General features: G+C 40.3%; 1 protein-coding gene, 1 long non-coding RNA gene and 1 pseudogene across 5 annotated transcripts in view; 1 reads left to right on the forward strand and 2 right to left on the reverse strand.

Moving 5' to 3' along the window:
• Positions 1-318: 318 nt before the first annotated feature.
• LOC100475289 lies at positions 319-3,243 on the reverse strand (annotated as a pseudogene).
• A 211-nt stretch (positions 3,244-3,454) lies between these two features.
• Positions 3,455-5,688, reverse strand: LOC117804009. Its single transcript, XR_004628167.1, has 2 exons — positions 5,627-5,688; positions 3,455-3,812 (listed from the first exon to the last, which is right to left on the reverse strand). It is a non-coding gene; the product is annotated as an uncharacterized LOC117804009 (long non-coding RNA).
• A 3,825-nt stretch (positions 5,689-9,513) lies between these two features.
• The window catches only part of STX11 (syntaxin 11), a 44,527-nt gene continuing 28,770 nt past the window's right edge, over positions 9,514-25,270 (forward strand). Inside the window, exons 1-2 of one of the 4 annotated variants that reach the window (XM_034669252.1) lie at positions 9,514-9,777; positions 9,863-10,043. In XM_034669252.1, coding sequence (XP_034525143.1) covers positions 9,977-10,043 — 67 coding nt within the window. In that variant the 5' untranslated portion in view covers positions 9,514-9,777; positions 9,863-9,976. Of the gene's footprint in view, positions 9,778-9,862; positions 10,044-19,447; positions 20,058-24,472; positions 24,589-25,270 lie in introns of those variants that run through there. The other 3 variants (XM_034669253.1, XM_011220647.3, XM_011220642.3) reach the window with 3 other exon arrangements.

The following is a 25,270-nucleotide window of genomic DNA, read 5'->3' on the forward strand; positions in this document are numbered from 1 at the left end:
GAGCCAGGCTCTGAGCCCAGATGGTCTTACTCTTAATTTCTGCATTGTATTGCTCTCCAGCCCAAGCTTCATTGGGTCCCTTAGATGTGTTCCTATTCACCTGAAATCTCTTTCCATAGCTGGGACCATCTCTACCAGTATAGTGCCCAGTACTACGAATGCTCAGCAAAGATTATTGTATGATTGATAGAATGAATGAAGGAAGGAAGGAGGAATGAAAGAATGAGTATACAAATGTGTTCTGAGAAGTTGGAAAAAGAAGAGACTCTTTTTAGAGTAGGTGGGGTATTCAAGAAGCCTTGAATAATGGTAGAATTTTGGTAGGCTGAGATAAAGAAAAGGGAATTTCAGGTGGAAAAATTATATAAATTTGGAGACATTGGAAAGCCTAGAGATATATTCAGAGAACAGCAAGTTGCACCAACTGGCAGTGGCATAGTCTTGGGCTACATGAATGAAGGTGATGCAGGGAGAGGTCTGATCAGGTTAACTTGAGGTTAGTTGGCTGAATTTTTTTCATCTTAAGAGTTTTTATTTAAAGCTGTATATAAGATTTCTTTATCCCTGCATCTTCTCAATTGTTTCTTCCTTATATTTGCCCTTTTCCCTTCCTACTTGGCGAGATTTGGCATTATATTCAAGGATCTTTTCATGGCCTTTGTCCACTTTTAGTCTAGTGATAACCACCTTTCTAGGCTGAATGGCCACACGGACAGTTGTGCCATTTGCCTTCTCTCACTGTACTCGCTTAATGTAGATGACAGATTTCTTCCTGTAAACCTGGACTACTTTGCCAATTTGCTGACCTTTATAGTGTTCTTGCACAACCTGTACTTCATCATCCTTTTGAATGGGCATGGATCAAACATTGTACTTCTATCTCAGCTCTTTGGAAAGAGGGGAAGACATAATCTTCCTGTGAATGTGGGAAAGGGCACCGAAATGTCTTTTATGGTTCTTGCTCCGGTCAGAAGTCACAAAGGGATTGAACTTCACTTTGGCCGCTAGTGCTTCAGCGATGGCTGCAAAAGGAAAGAAGTGCTGAATGTCTTAAATAGCAGGCTGAAGGAATTACTGTTTAGGGAATTGGACACCTCTGGAGGAGTATGAAAGAAGATGTAAGAGGATGACAATCTTGGAACTGTGCTTTCAGAAAACTAAATGGGCAATAATGTGTCAGAAATTCAGAGCAGGAGCTGCTCCCCTATAATGAATAAATACCTGGATGAGTCTTAGGAAGTCTGTGAATCCTTGAAAGACACACAGAATTTTGTCTGTATTTGTGTATGTACACATTTCCACTGATACTGTCTACAACCTCTCAATGGTTTTCAAAAATTGTGACCCCCTACCCCAAACAGGACTGCCCCAAGGCAAGCATTCAAATAGATGCCACCATTCCATATATCTAAATATCTTAAGATTATAAATGAAGTTAAACTGTTAAATAAAATCTGTTCTTCATCCTATACTGTTATCATATGATCTGGCAATCTCACCTTTCAGTTGGTGAGTGGATAAACAAATTGAGCATATCCAAACAATGGTATATTATTCAACAATAACAAAGAAATGAGCTATCAAACCACAAAAAGACACAGAGGAAATGTAAATGCATATTATCTAGCAGAAGAAGCCATTCTAAAAAAGTACATACTATATGTACTTCCAACAATATGACATTCCAATTCCAACTATATGACATTTTGGAAAAGGCAAGACTGTAGAGACAATAAAAAGATCAGTGGTTACCAGGGGTAGGGGAGGCAGGATGAATAGGTGGAACACAGAAATTTTTTAAGCAGTGAAACTATTTAGCATGATACATGTGGATACATTTGTCGAAACACAATTCAAGAAAAATCACACACACACACACACACACGCACGCGCACGCATACACCCATTTATCTCAGTTTACTTCTGAGGGATATTATACCATTTTACAAATAGTTTAAGAACCTGTTTTAAGGTTTTACTATTGTCATACATTTTTATTAACATATTTTATAAATTCCACAGTACATTTTTATTCTTTTTGTTTAAGCAATTAATTATCTTGCAAAGATACTTTATAAGAAGAAAAAATCTTGTATATTTATTTATGTAGTTACCATTTCTGGTATTCTCCATTTTTCTGTTTGTAGATTTCCATATTTCCATCTAGCATCATTTTCTTTTTGCCTGAAAGGGCCTCCTTTTACATATCTTATAGTCTGATGATAATAAATTCTTTCAGTTTTTATATGTCTGAGAAAATCTTTATTTCACCTTCATTTGTGAAAGATACATTCACTGGATATACAATGATAGGTTTACAGATTTTTCCCTTAATATTTTTTCTTTTAGTCCTCCATTGCTTCCCTGGTATATTATTTCTGATGTGAAATTTGTTATTATACTCATTTTTTTATCTTTTCTCCTGTCTACATAATGTGTTTTTTCCCCTTCTGGCACCTTTTAAGATATTCTCTTTATCGCTGGTTTTGAGTAATTTAGTTATGCTATGTTTTGGTATACTTCATGTTTCTTGTGCTTGGTTCACTGAGCTTCTCAGATCTGTGGGTTTATAGGTTACATCAAATCTGGAAAAGTTTTGGACATTATTTCTTCAAATATTTTTTTCCATCTCTCTTTTCCTTTAGGGGACTCCAATTGTGTGCTTGTGTGTGTGTGTGTGTGTGCACGCATTGAGGTTTCCCACTCTCAAAGAGTAGGAAGAGCAGATTATGTATTATACCTTGCTGGGTGCTAGGTACCAAGTGTTCTTGAAATTTGTTAAATTACTTGTAAACTGTTTGATCCTACTGAGACAAAAATTTTCTGACCACTCCTTCCTATAAATTATGAGTTTTTTTCAGTCTGTTTTGCGAAAATAGGCACCATTTCTGGCCTTGTGTAAGCAGCAGTTACTGCTTCCTCCAATCCTTTTACCTGGTTTTGCTCCCAACCCCAGGTAGTTTTCTGAAATGCATTAACTGATCAATCCTCTGCTGAATACTCTAGGTGGATCTTGTGCAAATCTTCTGTGATCTCTCTATATTCAACTCTCTCTCCCCAATATTCTATCCTGTGAACTTTAGTCACCTTGGTCTCCCTGGATGTTCAGATTCATCTCAACTCAGGAAATCTGCCTGGCTTCTTGTCTGTGCCATGTGCTGGAAACTCTTCCAAAGCAGCAAGCCAGGACAGGCAGGCCTTACCTCGTATGTTTTCCTTATTTTGGGGATCACAGTCCTTCATCATTTAACATTTAATATCTTGAAAACTGGTGTTTATATATTTTGTCTCTGCTCGTTATTCAGTTGGGAGGGTAAATCTGGTCCCTGTTACTCCATCATGGAAGCAGAAGTCAATGTGTAAGTATTAACTAAATAGTAGAGCAGTACCTAGGCTCATTTTCCTCAGTTGGGGGCAGAACAATGACTGTTAATAACTAAGACTTACAGTGCAATTCCACCAGTTGCTGGATTTATTATAATCTTTTAGAATTAGAAAGGTAATACAAAATTATCTGGCCTAAAATAAAATGCCTGGGAATAGTCTAGGGTAGAAGGCATAAGAATAAAGGATTATACTGACCATGAGCTAATAAATATTTCAGCTTAGGGATTAACTATTCTCAAGACTTTTGTACAGCCCCAACATTTGCCATAATAAAAAGTTTAAAAAATTATCCAATCCAACTCTTTGATTTTACAGATAGGAAAACCTGTTAAAAGAGGGCATGTGGTTGTTTTGGGGCTAGCATGATGATGATAATGATGATGATGATGATGATTACACTCAGCAAAGTACTTTCTCGTTTCATCCTGCACAAAACAAAGAAATAAAAGAAACAATGATTGCAGAAAGGTGAGTAGGTCTGATTTACTGTGGGAAATTTGTGGTTGTTGCAAATAAAGCTGAAAAGTGATGATGATGATGATGATGATTATAGCAGCTTACTGCTTTCTAGGCACTGTTATAAGTAGTTTGCATGAGTTATCTCATTAAATTCTCATAGCTTCCATATATAAGATAGTCTGCAATTCATATTTTTTCACATTTTGATATTTCTGAAGTCAGGATGGATCTTTTGACTGTAGTATAGTACAGTTACTGTCAATCTGGATGGTTTATTATTTTCAGAGAGGGTGTACCTTTGTTTCAGCCAGTCGTCTGGTATCATAATCAAACCAGTCCACTATAAACTATCTATTTGAGGCCTTTTGTCCCACACAGGTAGTATGAATTCAGACTCCAGATTTCTATGACTACCAACTTCATACAATTCTCAGGGGAGATTTTTACCTGCCTACATCTAGTGTCAAATTGAGATACAAGTAGGGCCAGGATTAAGACAAGATGGTGGGCCTGCAATGAAGAGTTGTGGAAGGATAAAAATTGGTACGACTAGAAGCAGATTTTAAAAGCAATTTCTATCAACATATTTTTTCCCACTATACCTGACTAACATCTTGGTTCTCTATGGCAGTAACAACAGTAAAATAGGTAATATTAAGCAGGACTACCTTGAAACTTTTATTTCCAATTCCAAATGGAGCTTTATATTGTGTTTGCCATAAATTTATGTATTCTTCTTTTCCAGATGACTATAAATGCAAAGTAGAGTTTGTTCTGACACTTTCAACAATGGATAGATCATCCACACAGAAAATCAATATGGAAACATTGGACTTATACCATGTATTAGAACAGATGGACATTTAGAGAATATTCCATCCAGCAGTAACAGAATGCACAGATCTCAAGTGCACATGGAATGTTCTCCAGGATACATCATTTGTTAGGCCACAAAACATCTTTTAATAAATTTAAAAATATTGAAATCATATTAAGTACCTTTTTTGACCATAATGGTATAAAACCAGAAATCAGTTACAAGAAAACTGGAAAATTCACAAATATGTGGAGCGCAAACAGCATGCTACTGAACAACAAATATATTAAAGAAGAAATCAGAAGAGAATTAAAAATTTCTTGAGACAAATGAATATGGAAGCACAACCTACCAAAACTAATGGGATGGAGCAGAAGCAGTTTGAAGAGGGAAGTCCATAGTAATAAATGTCTACGTAATGAAAAAAGAAAAACCCACTTAAATAAACAACTTTACTCTACACCTCAAAGAAATAGGAAAAAAAGAACAAACCAAGACTAAAGTTAGCAGAAGGAGGAAAATAACAAAGATGAGAGTGGAAATAAAGGAAGTAGAGGCTATAAAGACAATTGAAAAGATCAATGAAACTAAGAGGAGGTTTTTTGGAAAAGGTAAACAAAATTGATAAACCTTTATCTAGACTTACCAAGAAAGAAATAGAGAAGACTCAAATAAATAAAGTTAGAAACAAAGGAGGAGATGCTACAACTGACACCACAGAAATACAAAGGATCATGAGAGACTAAAACGAATAATTATATGCCAACAAATTGGACAACCTAAAAGAAATGGAAAATTCCTAGAAACATACAACCTACCAAGACTAAATCATGAAGAAATACAAAATCTGAACAGACCCATTACAAATAAAGTAATTAAATCAGTAATAAAAACCCTTCCAACAAAGTCTGGAACCAAATGGCTTTACTGGTGAATTCTACCAAATATTTTAAGAATGAGTACCTGGGTGGCTCAGTTCGTTAAACATCTGCCTTCGGCTCAGGTCATGATCCCAGGGTCTTGTGATCCAGTCCTGCATCAGGCTCCCTGCTCAGTGGGGAGCCTGCTTCTCCCTCTCCTGCTCCTCCTGCTTCTGCTCTTCCCCCCTCTCTCTCTCTGTCAAATAAATAAATACATTCTTTAAAAAAAAAGAATGAGTACCAGTCCGTCTCAAACTCTTCCAAAAAAATAGAAGAGGACAGAACACTTTCGAACTCATTTTACAAAGTCAGCATTACCTTGATACCAAATCCAATCGAGGCCCACTACAAGAAAACAAAATTACAGGCCAATATCCCTGATAAACATAGATGCAAAAATCCTCAGCAAAATATTAGCAAACTAAATTCAACAGTATATCAAAAACATCATACACCGTGATCAAGTGGGATTTATTTCAGGGATGCAAGAATGGTTCAACATCCTCAAATCAATCAATGCAATATATCACATTAACAAAGTGAAGAATAAAAACCTCACAATCACCTCAGTAGATGCAGAAAAGCATTTGACAAGGTTCAACATCGATTCATGATAAAATCTTATAATCAACTGGATATAGAGTGAACATACCTTAACATAATAAAGTACATATGACAAGCCCATAGCTGTCATCATGCTCAATGGTGAAAAGCTGAAAGCTTTTCTTCTAAGATCAGGAGCAAGACAAGGATGCCCACTCTTGTCACTTTTATTCAACTTAGTACTAGAAGTTCTAACCAGAGCAATTAGGCAGGAAAAAGAAATAAAAGCCATCCAAATCAAAAAGGAAGAAGTAAAACTTCCTCTATTTGCAGTTTACATATAATAGATAGAAAACCCTAAAAACTTCCCCCCAAATTTTTAGAACTAATAAAAAAATTCAGTAAAGTTGAAGGATACAAAATCAATACACAAAAATCAGTTGTGTTTCTATACCATGCCAATGAACTATCAGTAAGAGAAATTAAGTAAACAATCCATTTATAATTGCATCAAAATGAATAATATATGAAGAATAAATTTAACTGAGGAAGAGAAAGATCTATACATTGAGAACTATAAAATGTTGATGAAAGAAATTGAAAAAGACACAAATAAATGGAAAGATATTCTGTGCTCATGGATTAGAAAAATTAATACTGTTAAATTATCCATACTACCCAAAGCAGTTTGATAGGGATTCAATAGAACCCCTATCAAAATTCCAATGGCATTTTTTCACAGATAATATGGTATTGACATAAATATAGACACATAAATTAATGGAACATATTAAAGAGCCCAGAGATAAACCCATGCATATGTGGTCATTAATTTTCCATAAAGTAGCCAAGAATATACAATGGAAAAACGATAGTCTCTGCAATAAATGGTGTTGGGAAAACTGGACAGACAAATACGAAAGAATGAAATTGGACCTCTATCTTACACCATACACAAAAATCAACTCAAAATGGATTAAATACTTGAATGTAAGACCTAAAACCGTAAAACTCCTAGAAGAAAACAGGGGGTAAGCTCCTTGACATTAATCTTGGCAGTGATTGTGGGGGGGGGGACTTGACACCAAAAGCAAAAATAATAAAAGCAAAAATAAACAAGTGATACTACATCAAATAAAAAGCTTTTGCACAAGAAACCATCAATAAAAAGAAAAGGCAACCTACCAAATGCGAGAACATATTTACAAATCATGTATCTTATAAGGGGTTAATATCCAAGACATACAAAGGACTCATACAACTCAATAGCAAAAATAAGAACAAAACATTTTAAAAATGGGCAGAGGCGCTGAACAGACATTTCTCCAAAGAAGAATGGTCAACAGGTATATGAAAAGGTACTCAACATCACTAATCATCAGGGAAATGCAAACCAAAAGTACGATGAGATATCACCTTCCACCTTCTAGAGTGGCTGTCATAAAAAGACAAGAGGTAACAAGTTGAAAAGGATATGAAAAGAAGGGACCCCCTGTGGATCATTGGTGGGAATGTTAATTGGTGCAGCGCATATGGAAAACAGTAAGAAAACTCCTCAAAAAATTATGGGGTGCCCGGGTGGTTCAGTCAGTTAAGCATCTGCCTTCAGTTCAGGTCATGATCCCAGGGTTCTGGGATCAAGACCTGCATGGCTCCCTGTTCAGCGGGGAACCTGCTTCTCCCTCTCCCTCTGCTTCTCCCCTGCTTGCGCTTTCTCTCTCGCCCTCTCTCAAATAAATAAATAAAATCTTAAAAAAAATAAAAATGAAACTATAGTATGATCTAGCAATCCCACTTCTGGGTATAAATCCGAAGGAAATAAAAATAGGATAGTGGTATCTGCACTCCCATATTCCTTGCAGCATTATTCACAATAGCCAAGATAGAGAAACAACCAAAGTTTCCATCAACGGGTGAATGGATAAAGAAGATGTGGTGTATATATATACAATGGGATATTATCAGCCATGAGAAATAAGGAAATCTTGCCATTGGTGGCAACATGGATGGACCTTACGGGCATTATGCTAAGTTAAATCAGCCAGATATAGAAAGGCAAATACTACATGGTTTCACTTACATGTGGAAACTTAAAAAAAAAAAAAAGTCAAACTTGTGGAAACAGAGTAGAAAAGTAGTTTCCAATGCCTGGGGGTTGAGAGAAATAGGGAGAGGTTGGTAAAAGGGTACAAACTTTCAGCTATGAGATGAGTAAGGTTTGAGGATTTAATGTAAAACATGGTGACCAAAATTAATAATACTGTAAGTTTATATAATTGAAACTTACTAAGAGAATAGAACTTTTTTGCTTCATCAAAAAACCAAAAATCAATGCTGTTTATTTTAATATTTCAATTTTATACTTCTAATATGTAGATTAGTTCAAATTTTTCAGTTTTTTATTCTAATTCCAGTATAGTTAACATACAATGTCATATGAGTTTCAGGTGTACTATAGTCTAGGGATTCAACAATTCTATACATTGCTCAGTGCTCATCATGATGAGGGTTCTCCTAAACCCCTTCACCTATTTCACCCATCCCCCCACCCACCTCCCTTCTGGTAACCGTTAGTTTGTTCTCTATAGTTAAGAGCCTAGGGGTGCCTGGGGGTTCAGTTGGTTAAGTGTCTGACTCTTGATCTCAGCTCCTGTGTTGATCTCCGGGTCTTGATCTCAGGATTAAAGCCCCATGCTGGGCTCCATGCTGGGTGTGGAGCCTACTTAAAAAAAAAAAAAAGTTAAAGCATCTGTTTTTTGGTTTGTCTCCCTCTTTTTTTCCCTTTTGTTCATTTGTTTCTTAAATTCCACATATGAGTTATTTGAATTTTATAGTTTTCTAATGAGGCTGTAACCATAAGGAATTTATACCATGTTTATGTAAGTAACATTGTATTTATATTAAAGTAATTTGTCAACACTGTCAGATATTTTTTTCCTTGAAGAGGGGTCTACTCACTACTTAAGTTGGAGAGATGATGTCCTAGGACCCTGAAAAAAATGAGCCATAAATAAATTATATACAGCACTGGGGCGCCTGGGTGGCACAATGGTTAAGCATCTGCCTTCGGCTCAGGGCGTGATCCCGGCGTTATGGGATCGAGCCCCACATCAGGCTCTTCCGCTATGAGCCTGCTTCTTCCTCTCCCACTTCCCCTGCTTGTGTCCTCTCTTGCTGGCTGTCTCTATCTCTATCGAATAAATAAATAAAATCTTAAAAAAAAATTATATACAGCACTCACATTTGCATTGTAATCAATCATGAATTCCAATTTGCCTGGGGGCATTTGTTTTGTAAATGTTTCTTTGTGACTAGGGATGTAGAATTGTGGCAAAAGTTCCTGTTTCATAATTGACTATGCCTATCACCAACTTGTAGAAAATAGCGTTTAAAGAAATCAGCTAGAGTGGCCTGCTTTCAACACTGAGACTTAGTGATTCAAGGCCATGTCAGCTCCCACCAAAGATTCCTATTCACACTCCAGGCACGTAAGTAAGGTAAGGAGCTGTGGACTGAGGACCATCTGTCAGCTTCCCCAACGTCTCCTCAACAAGATCATCATCCCAAGGGCAGGTACCTGCAAGAAGACTGTCCACTGAATCTGTGAGTCTACTGCTGAAACTTCGACGTGTTTTCGCTGAGTCACTTTTAGTAAGCTCATCTTTAAAACATATTCATCATTTGAAACCTGTTTGTTTTTTGTGGTGCCAATATTGTACTTTTAAATTTTCCTTAGGATCATGGAAGGATGCTGGCCATGGTCCATGTGCTTACAGAAGTTATAAACCATTTCTGAGGAAGGATTCAGTCCTTTTGAAGATTGTGTTAAAGGGAAAAATAAGACAAAGTCATGGAGCGGCAAGACGAGGATGAAATGGATGAAGAAAAAGAGAAGAAAATCGTGTCTCAGCCCCAAAGTAAGGCTTTTTGGTGTAGAAATACATGGTTTCTAAATGAATGGCACAAATTCATCTAAATGAACAAAATATGGATTATAAAAATGTTCAGTCTGTGAAAGTTATGTTTGTTGAAAACAAATTTAATTATTCCAATTCAAAACCAATATTTAAAGACTCATGATGAAGCCATTACTTTATTATTAAAAGGCGTGGCTTATTTGTTAGATTCTGTTTATGCTTTTCTGTTTCACTTTCATCAGTTCCGCACGACAGGGCGATGGTGCAAAAAGGGGGTTACCAGAAGGGAGCGTTGTGTAACAGTCTCATCTTAAAATAGTTTTGCAACTTGCTATGCGAAATCGCAGTTGCAGAAAAATCATCAAGAGCCATTAAGCAGATCAATTATACTATCTCTAGACCTGACATTTTTTAGCCCATTCTTTTTCACAATTAGAATGTTCTATTTGTATGCATAGAACAGCTGTACATGCTCACCTTCGAGCCTCTTGCTTGTATGCCAAGATATCAGAGGGAAGTTTTCACTTAATTGCAATCTGGATTAAAATAAAAATACAGCCATGTCATTTCAGGAATTGTAGGCAGGAATAAGATTTAACTAATACCAAAATAGTACATTTTCACCACTAATTTTCTCTTCCTCCTTGTGTACCATGCACAGAAAAATAAGCTCACTACACAATAAGAAATTTGCTTTTCTGAGTTATCTGTTGCATTCTTTTCTTTCTTTCTTTCTTTTTAGTAATTTTTCTAAGCTTATTTAGATTTAGACATCAATCTTTGAGTGCAGATAACAGGATAAAAGAATCATTTGCTTCGGATAGTCCTTATTTTTTGGTTCTTCTGTGGTCTTTAATGTTGTTCTTGGATTCTTAATTGGTGGTTAAGAATATGGACTTTTGTGTTGGACGCAAGGATTTGAATCTAGGCTGCTTTGCTTGCTGGTGTTGGGACAGTAGACAGGAGACTTTAAGGCTCATTTCCTCCTCTGTCAAATGGGGTTGAGTTGTACACACCTCATAAATTTGTAATGAGAATTAATATATGAAAGTATTAGCATAGTGGTTGGCACATTGTAACTGAGCAATAGGTATCAGTTATCTCTATTTTTCTTTTGAAGATTTTATTGATTTATTTGTCAGAGAGAGTGCACAAGCAGGGGGAATGGCAGGCAGAGGAACAACAGGCAAAGGGAGTAGCAGGCTCCCCACTGCATAAGGAGCCTAATACGGGACTCAATCCCAGGACCCTAGGATCATGACCTCAGCCAAACCCAGATGCTTAACTGACTAAGCCACCCAGGCATCCCCAGTTATCTTTAATATAGTAATTAGCATTATGGGGTCTGTATATTTTTAAATGAGCTGATGTCTGCTAATAATTATACATTTAAATATTGAGCTTCAAAGGGTATCTTAGTCCATGAAGACTATATGCTATAGCAAAAATACTCTAGACTTTATAGCTTAGAAATAGTAGAAGTTTATTTGTCACAGTTCTGGAGGCTGGGAGGTCCTAAGATCAAGTATCTGGTATCTGGTGAGAGCCTGCTTCCTGGTTCACAGATGGCTGTCTACTTGCTGTGTTTTCACATGATGGAAGGGGCTAGAGAGCTCACTGGGACCTCTTTTATAAGAACAGGAATCCCATTCTTGAGGGGTCCATCCTCATGACCTACTCACCTCCCAAGGCACTTCCTAATATCATCACATTGGGGATTAGGTTACAACATATGAATTTTTGGCAGACACAAACATTCAGTGTATAGGAAAAGGTTAGAAACTGTGTTCTCTGGTGAGCTCTGTATGTTGAGTAATGATGGTTTGTTTGCAGTACTGAGGTATAGATTTTCTCATATCTAGAAGTAATTTAAAGCTTATCAGATGTTAAGATATTTAATATCTTAAACATTAACCTCTTTATTTTATAGCCTTCTTTATATATTTCCACAAATAGTATTTTATGTAGAGAAGCTATATGCAAGATTTGCCTATGAATCAGAATATTCTTCTAGTCTGAGTGTACTGGAGAAAAATTTATATTATATGACATACAACATGGTTTCTTTATAATGGTAACCGGTAGATTGAAATAAAGAGATGCTAATATTATCAGGGAACATTTCTGGAAGAACTGTAGGTATAAAATTTTCAGAACAGGGATCTAGACACTAAGGTCTAGCTGATTAAGGATGGCTGTTCAGGGTCCCAACATGAAACAGATGGCACATTCAAATTAGAATGATTCAATGAAGGTTTATAAATAAAGGTAATATTATAAAGGAATAGGCAGAGTGGAAACCATAGGGACTCCCAGGCTGTCATACTCCAGGCCTGAGAACCATGAGTAGGGAGAGGTATTCAGAATGAGGAAGGAGAGGGAATCATATAGAACAGACAGACCATCTTAAAGGAACAGTGACCTTCTGCTGAGGAACACAGATAGCCCTTCTGCTTGGAATAAATTCCCGGACCTCATCCCCTGCTTCTTCTCCCCTGCTAGATCCCTCTATTGGCTAAGCCCAAGGTAACCCAAAAGGGAGGAGCCTGTTGCAATAATCCATTAAGATCAACCACCCAGGGTAGAGAGCAGAATGGAGGGAGATAGAAAATAAATCTGAAGGGGCAAACAGAAGATGTCTGCACACATACTAACGTTATTAAAGTCTATAATTTATTTCTTCTTGTTATTACATTCATTGGTGGCCAGTGTTTATAAAAGAGCTGAAGCTTTATAAACATGCACTAGACAAGATCCTTACAGCAATTAAGTTTCAAGCTACTTTTCGAACAATGAGAGAGAAGAACGCGGCTTAAAAAAGAAAAAACAGTGCTAGATCCATATTACTAAATCTCATTACACCTGGGTGCCACCCTCTAAAATGTTATCTCAGTGCCCTGAGTTTCCATGTTCAGCTCAGTGCTTACTTTTGTCATTCATTCACTCATCATTCAACAAATATTTATTCAGAGTCTCTAATGTCCTAGAAATTGTGTTAGGCTTTGGGTAAAAAGTAGTAAGTGGAAACATAATCTCCATTCTGAATCTAAAAATATTTTTTGAAACCAATGGTTTAGTAGATAACTGTTTGGAGTGACACCGAGAAAGACTTACATAATTCAGCAAATCTGTGTTCATAAAGGTAATCATCGAGAGCAACAGAACCACATGATCACCGAAAGTCCACATCTAATATTTAAACATAATAATTTGAGACCTTGCATGGCAGCCATTTATAGACTAAGGGCCGTAGACTTTTTAGGTAGCATATTTCCTCCCTCCTAAAAGAAAGCCCTTAGATTTTAAGCTGTCCAATTCTGGAAAAGCTGACCCAAATATGATTTGTGAGACAAAGCGCAGGGCACTAGCAGGATCTGGAAAGCACTGCCCAGTATAGTAGCCAAAGAACTGGTAATGTTCATGGTGATGTTCTGCTCTGCACAGTCCGATATAGGGGACACTAATTCCCACTAGTTACGGTGGCCCTTGTGCACTGAAAATGTCACTGAGACTGAGGAACTGAATTTAAAGTTTTGCTTAATCTTAATTAATTTTAATTTAAATGGCTACCTGTGGCTATACAAGAGTGGACAGTGAGGGTCCAGAACAAGATGTGCGAGATGGGGCTTGTTGGTTCATTTCATCTCGTTTCCCTTTTCAACAGGGTTAACAACAGCTGTTCATTTACTCATACAACACCCCGTGCCTAGCAGCGTGTCATGTAGGGAGGAAATCAAAGAGAGGTTATTAAGAAGTAATAAGTGTTGGCAAGGATGTGGAGACATCAGACTGCTGTGCTTTGCTAGTATGAATGTAAAACGGTGCAGCTTCTGTGAAATGTGGTGTGATGATACCACAAAAAAATTACACAGAGAATTACCATAGGATCCAGCAATTCCACTTCTGGGTATATGCACCAGAAAAATGGAAGCAATGACTGAAAAAGAAATATTATTCAGCCTTCAAAAGGAAAAAGATTCAGACACATGTGCTATAACGTAGATAAACCTTGAAGCCATTACGCCGAGTGAAACAAGCCAGTTACAAAAGGACAAATATTGTACCATCCCACTTATACGACATGTCTACAGTAGTCAAATTCATAGAGACAGAAAGTAGGGTGGTGGCTGCCAGGGGCTGGGGAGTGGGGGATTGGAGAATTAAGTGTTTAATGGGTACAGAGATGTCAGTTGGGGGTAGATAAAAATTTCTGGAAATGGATGGTGATGGTTGCATAACAATGTAAATGCACTTATGGAGTTGAACTTCACACTTTAAAATGGTGACAATGGTATATTTTATGTCACATATATTCTATCACACACAAAGAAGATAGGTTAAACATATGTCCTCAAGGAGTTTGCAAAGAGAAATTGTGGTTGGTGATTGCTACATGGTGGGTATAAAAAATGACTATATGGAGGAGTTATACCTGAGAGGGGTGGCTGAGCTAGATGACCTGAGATTCAGTGGGTTTATGAGTGCTTCAAATCTGGGATGGCAGTAGGATACAAGATGGTGTATACAGAGGACAGGATTTCATTTCATGTAGCAGCTATGGCCCTCTCCAAGAGCTTGTCTTGCTTTATCGGGTTTACCCTAAAGTCCTCATCCATATTCATGGTTCAAAAAAATCCAGACTGCAGGTGAGAGTCAACCTTGCCAGGAAAAATGTATAAAACATAGGAGACCTACCTGGGAGCCTAGCAGGGGGTGGGCACATCAATTGCAGAAAGCCCAGGTCAGTCTAGACTTTGTCATTATCAATATCTTCAGCCCTTCCTCATCTAAGTCTCAAAGATCCCACTCTCTGACAACCAACTTGTATTTTTCCAACTGAATCTCTCTAATCCCCGACTGCACAATTCCTTGACACCCAGGAGCCTCCAATCCATTAACCTAACACTTTTTCACTTTGCCTCAACACCATCATTCATGTTCTCTCCTCTCTCCTTCCTTGGTTTAAACGCTATGGTCCTTCCCTATAATCATTCCTTTGCATAGATGAACCACGATCTTGTCCCTCTCTGTTCCATCATATTCAGCTGGCAACTCCAAACTCTGGTTGTATCTGGACCTCTGCCTAGCATTATTTGTACCCAAATAGGCAAATGAGACTGATGAGACTACACAGCTATACCCACTGGCCTCCCTTTATAACATGGTCCCTGACTTCGAATGAACCCTTAGCAATCTGACAATATTTTCAAAGTCTATATTTACTCTCTCACTGTCCCTGGATGATATTTCATACTTTCTACCCTCTTCTCAAACTTCCTCTCTTTCCACTGATAACCTTATTTCTTCATTGATAAAACATTTTCTGCCTCAACATTTACCAGCATCTGTGCCCATATGTTCTGCCTCCCTTCCAGCTAAAAGAAAAGGATTCTATCTTCTCTATCTTCTCCAATTTAACCCCAACATTCCTTTTGTGCATTGGATCCCATCCCTGCTCATCTACTCAAGAACACTGCTACAGCAATGATCTTTATTCTTCCACATCATCACATTTTCCTTCTCTTTTGGCTCATGCCCATGAGCATACAACCAGGCATATGTTCTAATTAAAAATAAAAATCTCTCTCTTGACCATGTATTTCTTCCAACTACTGCTCCATTTTTCTATCTCCATTTACTCTTTTTTCATTCTCTCTGGGCCCAATCCAGACAGGCTTTGATCACTACACACCACCAAAATTCTTCTTATCAAGTGTGCCATTGACCTCCAGGTGGCCAAGCCCATTGATGTTTTCAGCTCTAATTTTACCCTCCTGGGGCACCTGGGTGGCTCAGTTGGTTGAGCATCTGCCTTGGGCTTGGGTCATGGTCCTGGAGTCCTGGGATTGCCCCACTTAGGTCTCCCTGCTCAGCAGGGGGTCTGCTTCTCCTGCCCCTCTCCCTGCTCGTTCTCTCTCTCTCTCTCTCTCTCAAATAAATAAATAAAACCTTTAAAAAATAAATAATTTTACCCTCTTTAGCAGCATTTGATAGAATTGCTCATTCTTAAAGCATTGTTTTCATTTGGCCTCTGGAACACCACTGTGAGTCTACCTCCTATATCACTGATTATACCTTCTCATTCTCCCTTTTTGATTCTTCATCTTCCTGATCTCTGACCTTTGGAGTGCCCCAGGGCTCAGACTTCACACATGCAAATTCTATCTGCACATCACCTATATGCTAAAGACTCCCAATTGATATCATTATCCCAGACTCATCTATATAAATGCCTTCTTGACAACTCCAAACTTAAAGTGTCCAAAATGGAACTCTTAATCCCCAGCAACCCCTCCCTCCCCTCCCCAGCCCCACAACTTGCTTCTCAAGCAGTCTTCCCAGTTAACATAAGGAACCTCTTTTCTTCTAATTGCTCCAAATAAAAACCTTGACTCATCCTCACTCCTTTTTTTTAAGACTTTATTTATTGGGACACCTGGGTGGCTGAGTTGGTTAAGTGTCTGCCTTCGGCTCAGTTCATGATCCCAGGGTCCTGGGATTGAGCCCCACATTGTGCTCCTTGCTCAGCGGGAAGCCTGCTTCTCCCTACGCCTGCCGGTCCCCCTGCTTGTGCTCTCTCTCTCTCTCTCTCTCTCTCTCTCTCTCTGACAAAATCTTTTTTTAAAAAAAGATTTTATGTATTTATTTCAGAGAGGGAGAGAGAGAAAGTAAACATGACTGGGGGAGAGGGAGAAACAGACTCCCTGCTGAGCCGTAAGCCCCCAAGGGGCTCAATCTGATCCCAGGACCCTGGGATCATAACCTGAGCTGAAGGCAGATACTTAACCGACTGAGCCACCCAGACACCCCTCATCCTGACTCCTTTTACTCTCTCATGTCCTACATCCAATTAACTAGCCAGTCCTGTCATCTTTTCCTTGGGGATATATCCAGAACCTGCCCACTTACTAGCTCTACACTAGGATTTGAATCAGTGAGGGTTGTCAGAGAAACCATGTATACATGAATGAAACATTTATATTATGGAGGCTGAGAACTTCCAAGATCTGTAGTCAGCAAGATGCAGACCCAGGAAAGTTGGTGGTAGAATTCCTGTCTGAATCCAAAGGCCTGAGAAGCAGGAGAGTAAATGATGTAACTTTTAGCTTGAAGCCAATTCTGAAGCCTGGAAAAAACTGATGTCCCAACTCAAAGACAGGCCGAGAGGACAAATTCTCCCTTTCCCAGCCTATTGTTCTGTTCAGGCCTTCAACAGATTGGATGAGGCCCACCCATACTGGGGAGGGCAATGTACCTTACTTATGCTACAGATTCATCTAAAACACCCTTACAGACACATCCAGAATAATCTTTAACCAAATACCTGGGCACCCCATTGCCCAGTCAAGTTGACAGATAAACTTAACCAGCACAGCTTCTTACTGTTTGGACTTCCTCCATCCTCTCCCCTAATTTGTCAACACAACAGTAAAAAACAACAACAGCAACAAAAACAAATGCCATATCAGGTTAATATCAGGTTACTCCTCTATTAAAAATTCTTCAACATCTTCCTTTCTCAATCAGGGTAAAATATTAAAACCATCATGACCACCAAGGCCCTACATACTCTGTTCCCCAACCCTAGCTCCACCACCCATTGCCCTTCCCCCTCTCATTCTGTTCCACCCACACTGATCCTATTCCTAGAAGCCAAGCACGCTCCTGCCTCAGGGCCTTTACATCTGTAGATCTCTCTGCTTGAAATGGTCAAAACCCAAATATCCACATTGTTTCTTCCTTCAAACTGTTATCTTAGAGGCCTTTGAAATAAACCCTTTGTTTTTGTTTTTAATTTATTATAACACCACTCATCTCTCTTATTTTGCTTTACTTTTAAAATAAACTTCATTTTTTAGAATAGTTTTAGATTTACAGAAAAATTACAAGGATAATATAGAGGGTTCTCATAAAACATGTCCCATTTGCCCCTATTATTACCATCTTACAATTACTATGGCACATATCATAACTAATGAACGAATCTTGGTACTATACTGCTAATGAGAGTCCATACTTTATTCAGAGTTTCTTAGTTTTAAAAAAATATTTGTTTATTTATTTATTTGAGAGAGAGAGAGCACGAGCATCAGTGGGGTAGAGGGCAAGTCTCAAGCAGAGCCCTCAGGGGGAGCCCTCTAAGGTTCGATCTCACAACCTGGAGACTGAGCCCTGAACTGAAATCAAGAGGCAGACTCTTAACTGATTCAGCCACCTAGGTGCCCCCTCCTTAGTTTTTACCTCTGGCCTTTTTCTGTTCTACGATCCCATTCAGGATACCATGTACATTTAGGTGTAATGTCTCCCTAGGCTCCTCGAGGCTGTGGCAGTTTCTCAGACTTTCCTTGTTTTCGATGGCATTGACAGCTTAGAGAAATATTGGTTGGGTACTTTGTAGGATGTCCCTCTGTTGGAATTTGTCTGATGTTTTTCTTATGATAAACTAGGGTTATGAGCTTGGGGGAGGAAGACCACAAAGGCAAAGTGACATTTTCAACACATATCAAGAGCGTATACTATCAATATGATTTACAACTGTTAATGTTGACCTTGATCATTTGGCCAAAGTCCTGTTTTATAGGTGTCTCCATTGTGAAGTTACTCTTTTTTTTTAATTTTTTAATTTTTTTATTCAACAGAGACAGAAACAGCCAGCGAGAGAGGGAACACAAGCAGGGGGAGTGGGAGAGGAAGAAGCAGGCTCATAGTGGAGGAGCCTGATGTGGGGCGCGATCCCGTAACGCCGGGATCACGCCCTGAGCCGAAGGCAGACGCTTAACCACTGTGCCACCCAGGCGCCCCGTGAAGTTACTTTTTTTCCCCCTTTCCATACCTTACTTTTTGGGAGAAGTCACTATCAGTACCCCATACTTAAGCAGTGGGAAGTTATGCTTCTCCTCCTTAAGGATGGAGTACCCTACATAAATTTTTCCAAATTTTTCTACAGGGGAGATTTATCTCCTCTCCACCATTTATTTATTCATTCAACTACTTATATCATTAGGAACTCATGGATTTTCTTTTTACTTTGGATTGCAGTCTAATACCACTTTTTTGTTGCTCAAATTGTTCTAGTTTCAGCCATTGGGAACTCTTTGGTTGGCTTCTGCATTTCTCTGAAATTCTCTATCAGTGAAGGCTTTTTTTTTTAGCATTCCTTAACTTTTGAGCCTCAGTCTTATTTTTCAAGATACTTACCACCGTTGCACGTAATATACACTTTATCCGTTTATCTTTCCTCACTGGAACGCCAGGTCTTCCAGGGCAGGGTCTTGGCGCTATTTTTAACCAGGGTAGTATCCTCAGTCCTTGAGTGGACGCTCAGTTGGTACTGAATGAATGAATGCACTCAGCCGGGGCTCAGGGCTGCTTGAAGGGGTGAGTCCGAGGGGGCTCTGGCAAGGCGGCGCTCAGCCTCCCTGCCCGCCGCCTAGCGGAGCGCCCCGGGTGCAGGGCCCGCCCCGGCCTGTGGCAGTCACTCCCACTCTCAGAACCCGCCGCACGCGCCCGCGCCGCGCCGAACGCAGCTGCCCGCAAACGTCACCAGCGCAAGGGGATTCCCGGGGAAAGTCCGGCGCCTCCGGCCCCCCTCCCCTCTCGGGGGTGGGGGATCGGGTGAGGTGCCTCGGGCAGCACGCGGAGAGCGCCTCTGGGCGCACAGGAGAGGGGAGGCGGCTGGAGGGGGCCCGCCCGGACCGCCCGATCTCGGGGAGCACGGACTCCGGGCGGGGACGGGCGCGCGGGCGGCCGGCGCTGTCGTCCCGGGGCGGGGCCTGCTCCCCCAGCAGTGGGCGCTGCCGACACCAGGGGCCGGGCCGCCGGCGTCCAGATGCGGCGGCGGCGGCGCGGAGCTCGGGTGGCTGAGGAGGAGCCCAGTCCGGGCCGCAGGAGGCGCCGGGAGCCTCGCCGCCAGGAGTCGCGCAACAGGTTTCCTTCCTTCTCACGACTCCCAGCGTGGGACCCGCGCCCGCGCAGGACAGGGCTTCTCGGTTCGCACGCTTGGTCCTGTTCCTGGTTCGTTTTTTCCCTTTGTACCTCCTTTTCTCTCCTTAACTGCCCCAGGGGCGAGGATGCTCCCCGCTAGGCTGTGCGTGGAGAGCCGCGGAGGGGCGCCGGGGTGGCCTCGCTGTCTGGGGCTTCGAGGGATGTCTTTGGGGGAATTTCGGGTCTGGGCCGGGTGCTCACGCCGCCGCCTCACGCCTCAGGGAACGCGGCCTTGGGTTTCTCACGTACAGCGGAGCGATTTTTTTTTTTTTTTTCCCTCCCGGTGGGCAAGGGACTGCGCGTTTAGGGCTTCATTGAAATTATTTCATGTACCTATTGATAGGCTTCCCTTACAAAGTGTGCACCTAAGACTACTGGGGTTTTAAATCGAGAGGCTGAACTTCTTTTGAGTTACCGGGGACATTACTTCGGTGTGATCACCTGTTCACTTCCTATTTTATTTTATTTATGAGAGTGAGGCGTGGGGAGAGGCGGAGTAGGGAGGGGAGAGAGAGAGAATCTCAAGTGCCTCCACGCTCAGCTCAGAGCCGGACAAGGGGCTTGATACCAGGACACTGGGCTTGATCCCAGGACACTGAGATCAAGACTCCAACCGAAATCAAGAGTCTGCCGCTTCATCAACTGGGCCATCCAGGTGCTATTCACTGCTTATTTTAGGTTGCACTTTCTCATAAACACCAGAATGGGTACTTCTTGACTTGAACTTGACAGTATGACTCAGGAGCCAGGAAATACGAAGACCTTGATATTGCCCTGAAATAGTTCCTTCCAAGCTCACATAAAAAAGACTTTATTTCTGGAAGAGTGAAGACAAGAAATAGTGGCAAGGTGACTCCAAGAGCCACACGTCCTGAGAGGGAATGCTAGACTCCCCTGACAATAGCTGAGCTCTGTATTACTTCCTGTGGTTCTCATGCACTTGTTGAAGCTGTTTCTCAGCAAAGGGAGGAGTTGTTATTTCCACACGGGTATCCAAAAATGACTCACAGGGCAGCTCTTTTAATTGTGAGACTTTGTTAATGAACTTTTGAAAACTGAGGTTTGCTCAGGGTTGTGTGTAAAGTACGACTAAGATGTAAAGTGCGTGCACTGCTAAACTGGGGCTGGTGGTATAGGAAGTTAACAGTTCAAGTTTTCAGTTTCCTAAAGCGCCTGATGGTACAGCCTACCAGCTAGGGTCACTAGGCTGATGTAAGATAAGCATTCAGATCATGTGCTTTGCTTTGCTGCAGAGGCCCAAGAGAAAATTAAGTTCATTGTTCAATAACTGTATGTTATTACTTTCGCTGGTATAGTAGGGTAGAAATATGTCGTTTTACATAGTGATTGAGTGTCACTCTCTGAATCCAAATATTTTGGACAGTTTGTCTTTAGCAAATTAGTCCCACATGAAAATGGTGGATGCCCATTGGAGGTGAGATATCAAAATATTTAAGGTCCCATTGCAGCTGGATGACTGTACACTGTCTCACACAGTAGAGACGGGGAGAGCATCTCTGTTGGAGCTGAGTTTGAGCTGAGGGCAGCCCAGCAAACAGTTATCAGGTACCTTCTCTGTGCCAGGCTTTTCACGGAGCTCTGGTTATATAATCATGAATAAGACAGGGTGATGCTGAAAAGGGCCATAAACACTAGTGTGGAAGATTGGGAAATCCAATGAAGGAGATGGGCGCTATGACAAATCTGTGTCCACAGTAGAGCTTCTGTCCCAATATGACTGATGTTTCTGCAGATCTGGGATTTTGAATGAACCGTGTCATCATTGCTGGAAGAGTGAGGAAAGTTTTGAGTTTGATCCTCTACTTGTCTTTGTAGACAGCCTGTTGTGCTTATACAGTAAGCATTTCATTCAGAGTGATTTAAAAATGTGTTAATTAGAAAGGCATGATTCTTAAAGTGTTTGAATTAACCATATTTCATATTATTTAATAACCATGTAAAAAGAAACCCAGCCTGTTATTACCCCTAGACAATCACAGGCACTTAGAGTTTCTTCCTTTTTAGTAACAGAGTGGCTAGTTAATGGCCTATAACTTTATAACACCATATTGAAACAACTTTCTGATTATTGTTTTTTATAGTTCAAATCAATCTTTTCTAATACATCATAGCTGTACAAGTCAAAATGACTAAATCTACTGTGACACAGTTTACTGTTGAGATTGAAGTCTGCTGGGGTACTTTTGGACTTGATGCCAAAATATATTCAATTTCTACAATTCCATAAGGTATTCCAACTAGTGGGGGAAAATATGCTAAATTTGAGACAATTCTACCTTAATTTCTATATTTCATTTCTCCCTCGAGGGCCTCAAAGTCACCTAGTTACTTTTTCTATGAGAAAGAAAGGATTGAATGTGTTCATCATTGTACACCCTGACCTTGGTACAGGCATTACTCATAGCAGGTGTTAGGAAGTATTTATTGATTAAATAATGAGCCTCAATATAAGAGGGGGAGTTGTCAGGCAGATGGAGGGATAGTTGACCCAGCAGAAGGATCAGCACTGTACTGTCAGGGAACTCCAGCCTGGTCAGTATGGGCACAGGGTGAGGGCTGGGGAGACAGATGGGGCCACATCACAAAGTCCCATGTGCCATGTTGGACCTGTGACTTTATCTTATAGAAGTCTTCAGCAGGTGAATGATATTGTCAGATATGTGTTTTGGAAAGAATTTAGAATCAAGATGGAGAATAGATTGGATGAGCACTACACTAGCTTTAGGGAGACACACAGGAGATTACTGTAATATTTGAGAAGAGAAATTGGAGAAAGCTTGAGTCAGGCAGTGATAAGGAGGAGTGCAAAAGAGGGAAGGAGCTGACATGTCTGATAGGCAAGACTTGGCCATATCTTTAGGGGTGGGCAGTGAGGGAGAGGAAGTTTAGGATGACTCCTACATTCCTACTTAATGACTAGGATTGGAACGTAAGTAGAAGAATAGGTTTGTGCTAAAGGACCATGAGGACCTTATACAGTGCTTGGCACATAATCAGCGCTCATTAAAAGTTTTTGAATGAATAGTAATTAAAGCTAAAATGTATAGAGTGCTTATTAGTGCCAGACACTGTTCTAGGCTCATTATGTGAATCCAGTCTTTTACTTTTCATTGCAAGTTAGGTACTATAATTGACTGTTTTTGACAGGTGAAGGAAGTATAATGTTAGTAATTGATAGAGCTAGGAACTGATCCCATGCACTTGGTTCCAGAGCTTATATTCTGGACCACATTGCTTTGATAAGGTATCTCTAAGAATGAATGAATGAATGAATGAATGAATGAATGAATGAATGAATGAAAGAAGTCTCAGACACTGTGGTAAACTCAAATTGGAGTCACTGTCTTGAAGCCAACAATTCTTTCTCGCCCAGAGATGGCCCAATATATAAGATGGGCTCTCAGCAGCCCTATTGTGCTGTATGGCATCCCTCCCCTACCTTCACCCCAAGATATATTTGGTTGATCTAGGAATAAGTCTAGAATAATCAGAAAATTTCTCCTGGGAATTTTAAACACTTTTATGGTATGTTACTCTCACTCTGGCTGAGAGTTTCCAGAACTTCAACAAATGTGTCTTTAGAGCTGCCTTGATCACCACTCACCCCAAACACTGAATGTTCACTGCTTTGCATTTCTTAGATGCAGTCAATGATCTGTTGCTGAAATCTGTAGTATCCCTCTTGTGGGGAAACAGAAAGGTTGGCCAGGGGATATTAATCTACAGAGCAGGATCCAATGGTAGAAGAATTGCTAACAAATTCAGTCAGGTGCAGAACTCCAAATCTTACACTCCTGGTTTGTGATCTGCCTTCTGGGGCCGGTTTTATTCTGGTTTTACCCCGAAGCAGGTGCTTACCTGCCCCTCTTGCCTCTAACTTCCAGAATGTTACTAAGTGAAGCTGGCCTGCAGTATCCCCTGTCCTCTTGATTTTAACTAGGCAAAATGACTCAGATTTCTAGGGGTTGAGACCTATTTTCTATTTTTAGCATCCAGGTAGATTCCTTTGGTCCCGATAAAGGTTATTTTTGACAAACAAGCCCAGCTCCCCACTCCTCCCCAAAATCTGGCCTCAGCTCTTCACTGTTCCCATTATTTCATGAGCTGGATTGAGAATTTTATATTTTTTCAGCAAGCAGGGTCTAATTATCTTTTTCTCAAAAAGCTCTACTTTGAACTATTTAAAGATTATAAATACTGAATTAATGTTTTACCTAAACCAAATGAGCAAACTTATCTTTTTTTTTTTTTTAAGATTTTATTTATTTATTTGACAGAGATAGAGACAGCCAGTGAGAGAGGGAACACAAGCAGGGGGAGTGGGAGAGGAAGAAGCAGGCTCATATCAGAGGAGCCTGATGTGGGGCTCGATCCCATAACGCCAGGATCACGCCCTGAGCTGAAGGCAGACGCTTAACCGCTATGCCACCCAGGCGCCCCAAGAGCAAACTTATCTTAAGTTTGAAGTTTTAAAATATTTTCTCCATGCGTGAAGGAAATGTTTCATTCAGGATTTCTTCAGGCTTAACAGGATATCAAGGTATTTATAGCTTCCCACTATATGGGGAGACACTATATGGGGAGACATAGCTTCCCACTATATGGGAGACATGAAGCCTTCTGGAATGATCCAACCCACATGATCACCCCTTTGTCTGAATTCCTGTATGCCTGTCTATAATTCATTCAGTGCTCAAATAATAAGAAAGGGAAGGGTTTTGGTTAATATTTCATGTGGGTTTGTCTTGCCTCTTCATTTCAACTGTGGTTTCTCTGAGAGCAGAGAATCACTGAAGTTGGGGGCTTTCATAGGTCTTTCAGCTTCCTTCCAGTTATAACCATTCTGTGACTTTTGCTGATAATAAAGCCATCTGTCAGATTAAGTTGTTTGTTAGCCGCTCCTTCTGATTCTGTAAATACCAGATATTATTTGTATATCTCGTTTAAGTTCTTGGTAAGGCTCAGTAATTTGGTAATTTTTAATATAAAGCATAGTTTTAGGGGCGCCTGTGTGGCTCAGTCGTTAAGCGTCTGCCTTCAGCTCAGGGCGTGATCCCAGAGTCCTGGGATCAAGCCCCACATCAGGCTCCTCCGCTGGGAGCCTACTTCTTCCTCTCCCACTCTCCNACTTCTTCCTCTCCCACTCTCCCCGCCTGTGTTCCCTCTCTCGCTGGCTGTCTCTCTCTCTCTGTCAAATAAATAAATAAAATATTTAAAAATAA

The sequence above is a fragment of the Ailuropoda melanoleuca genome, chromosome 10, assembly GCF_002007445.2.
Source record: "Ailuropoda melanoleuca isolate Jingjing chromosome 10, ASM200744v2, whole genome shotgun sequence".
Classification (NCBI taxonomy): Eukaryota; Metazoa; Chordata; class Mammalia; order Carnivora; family Ursidae; genus Ailuropoda; species Ailuropoda melanoleuca.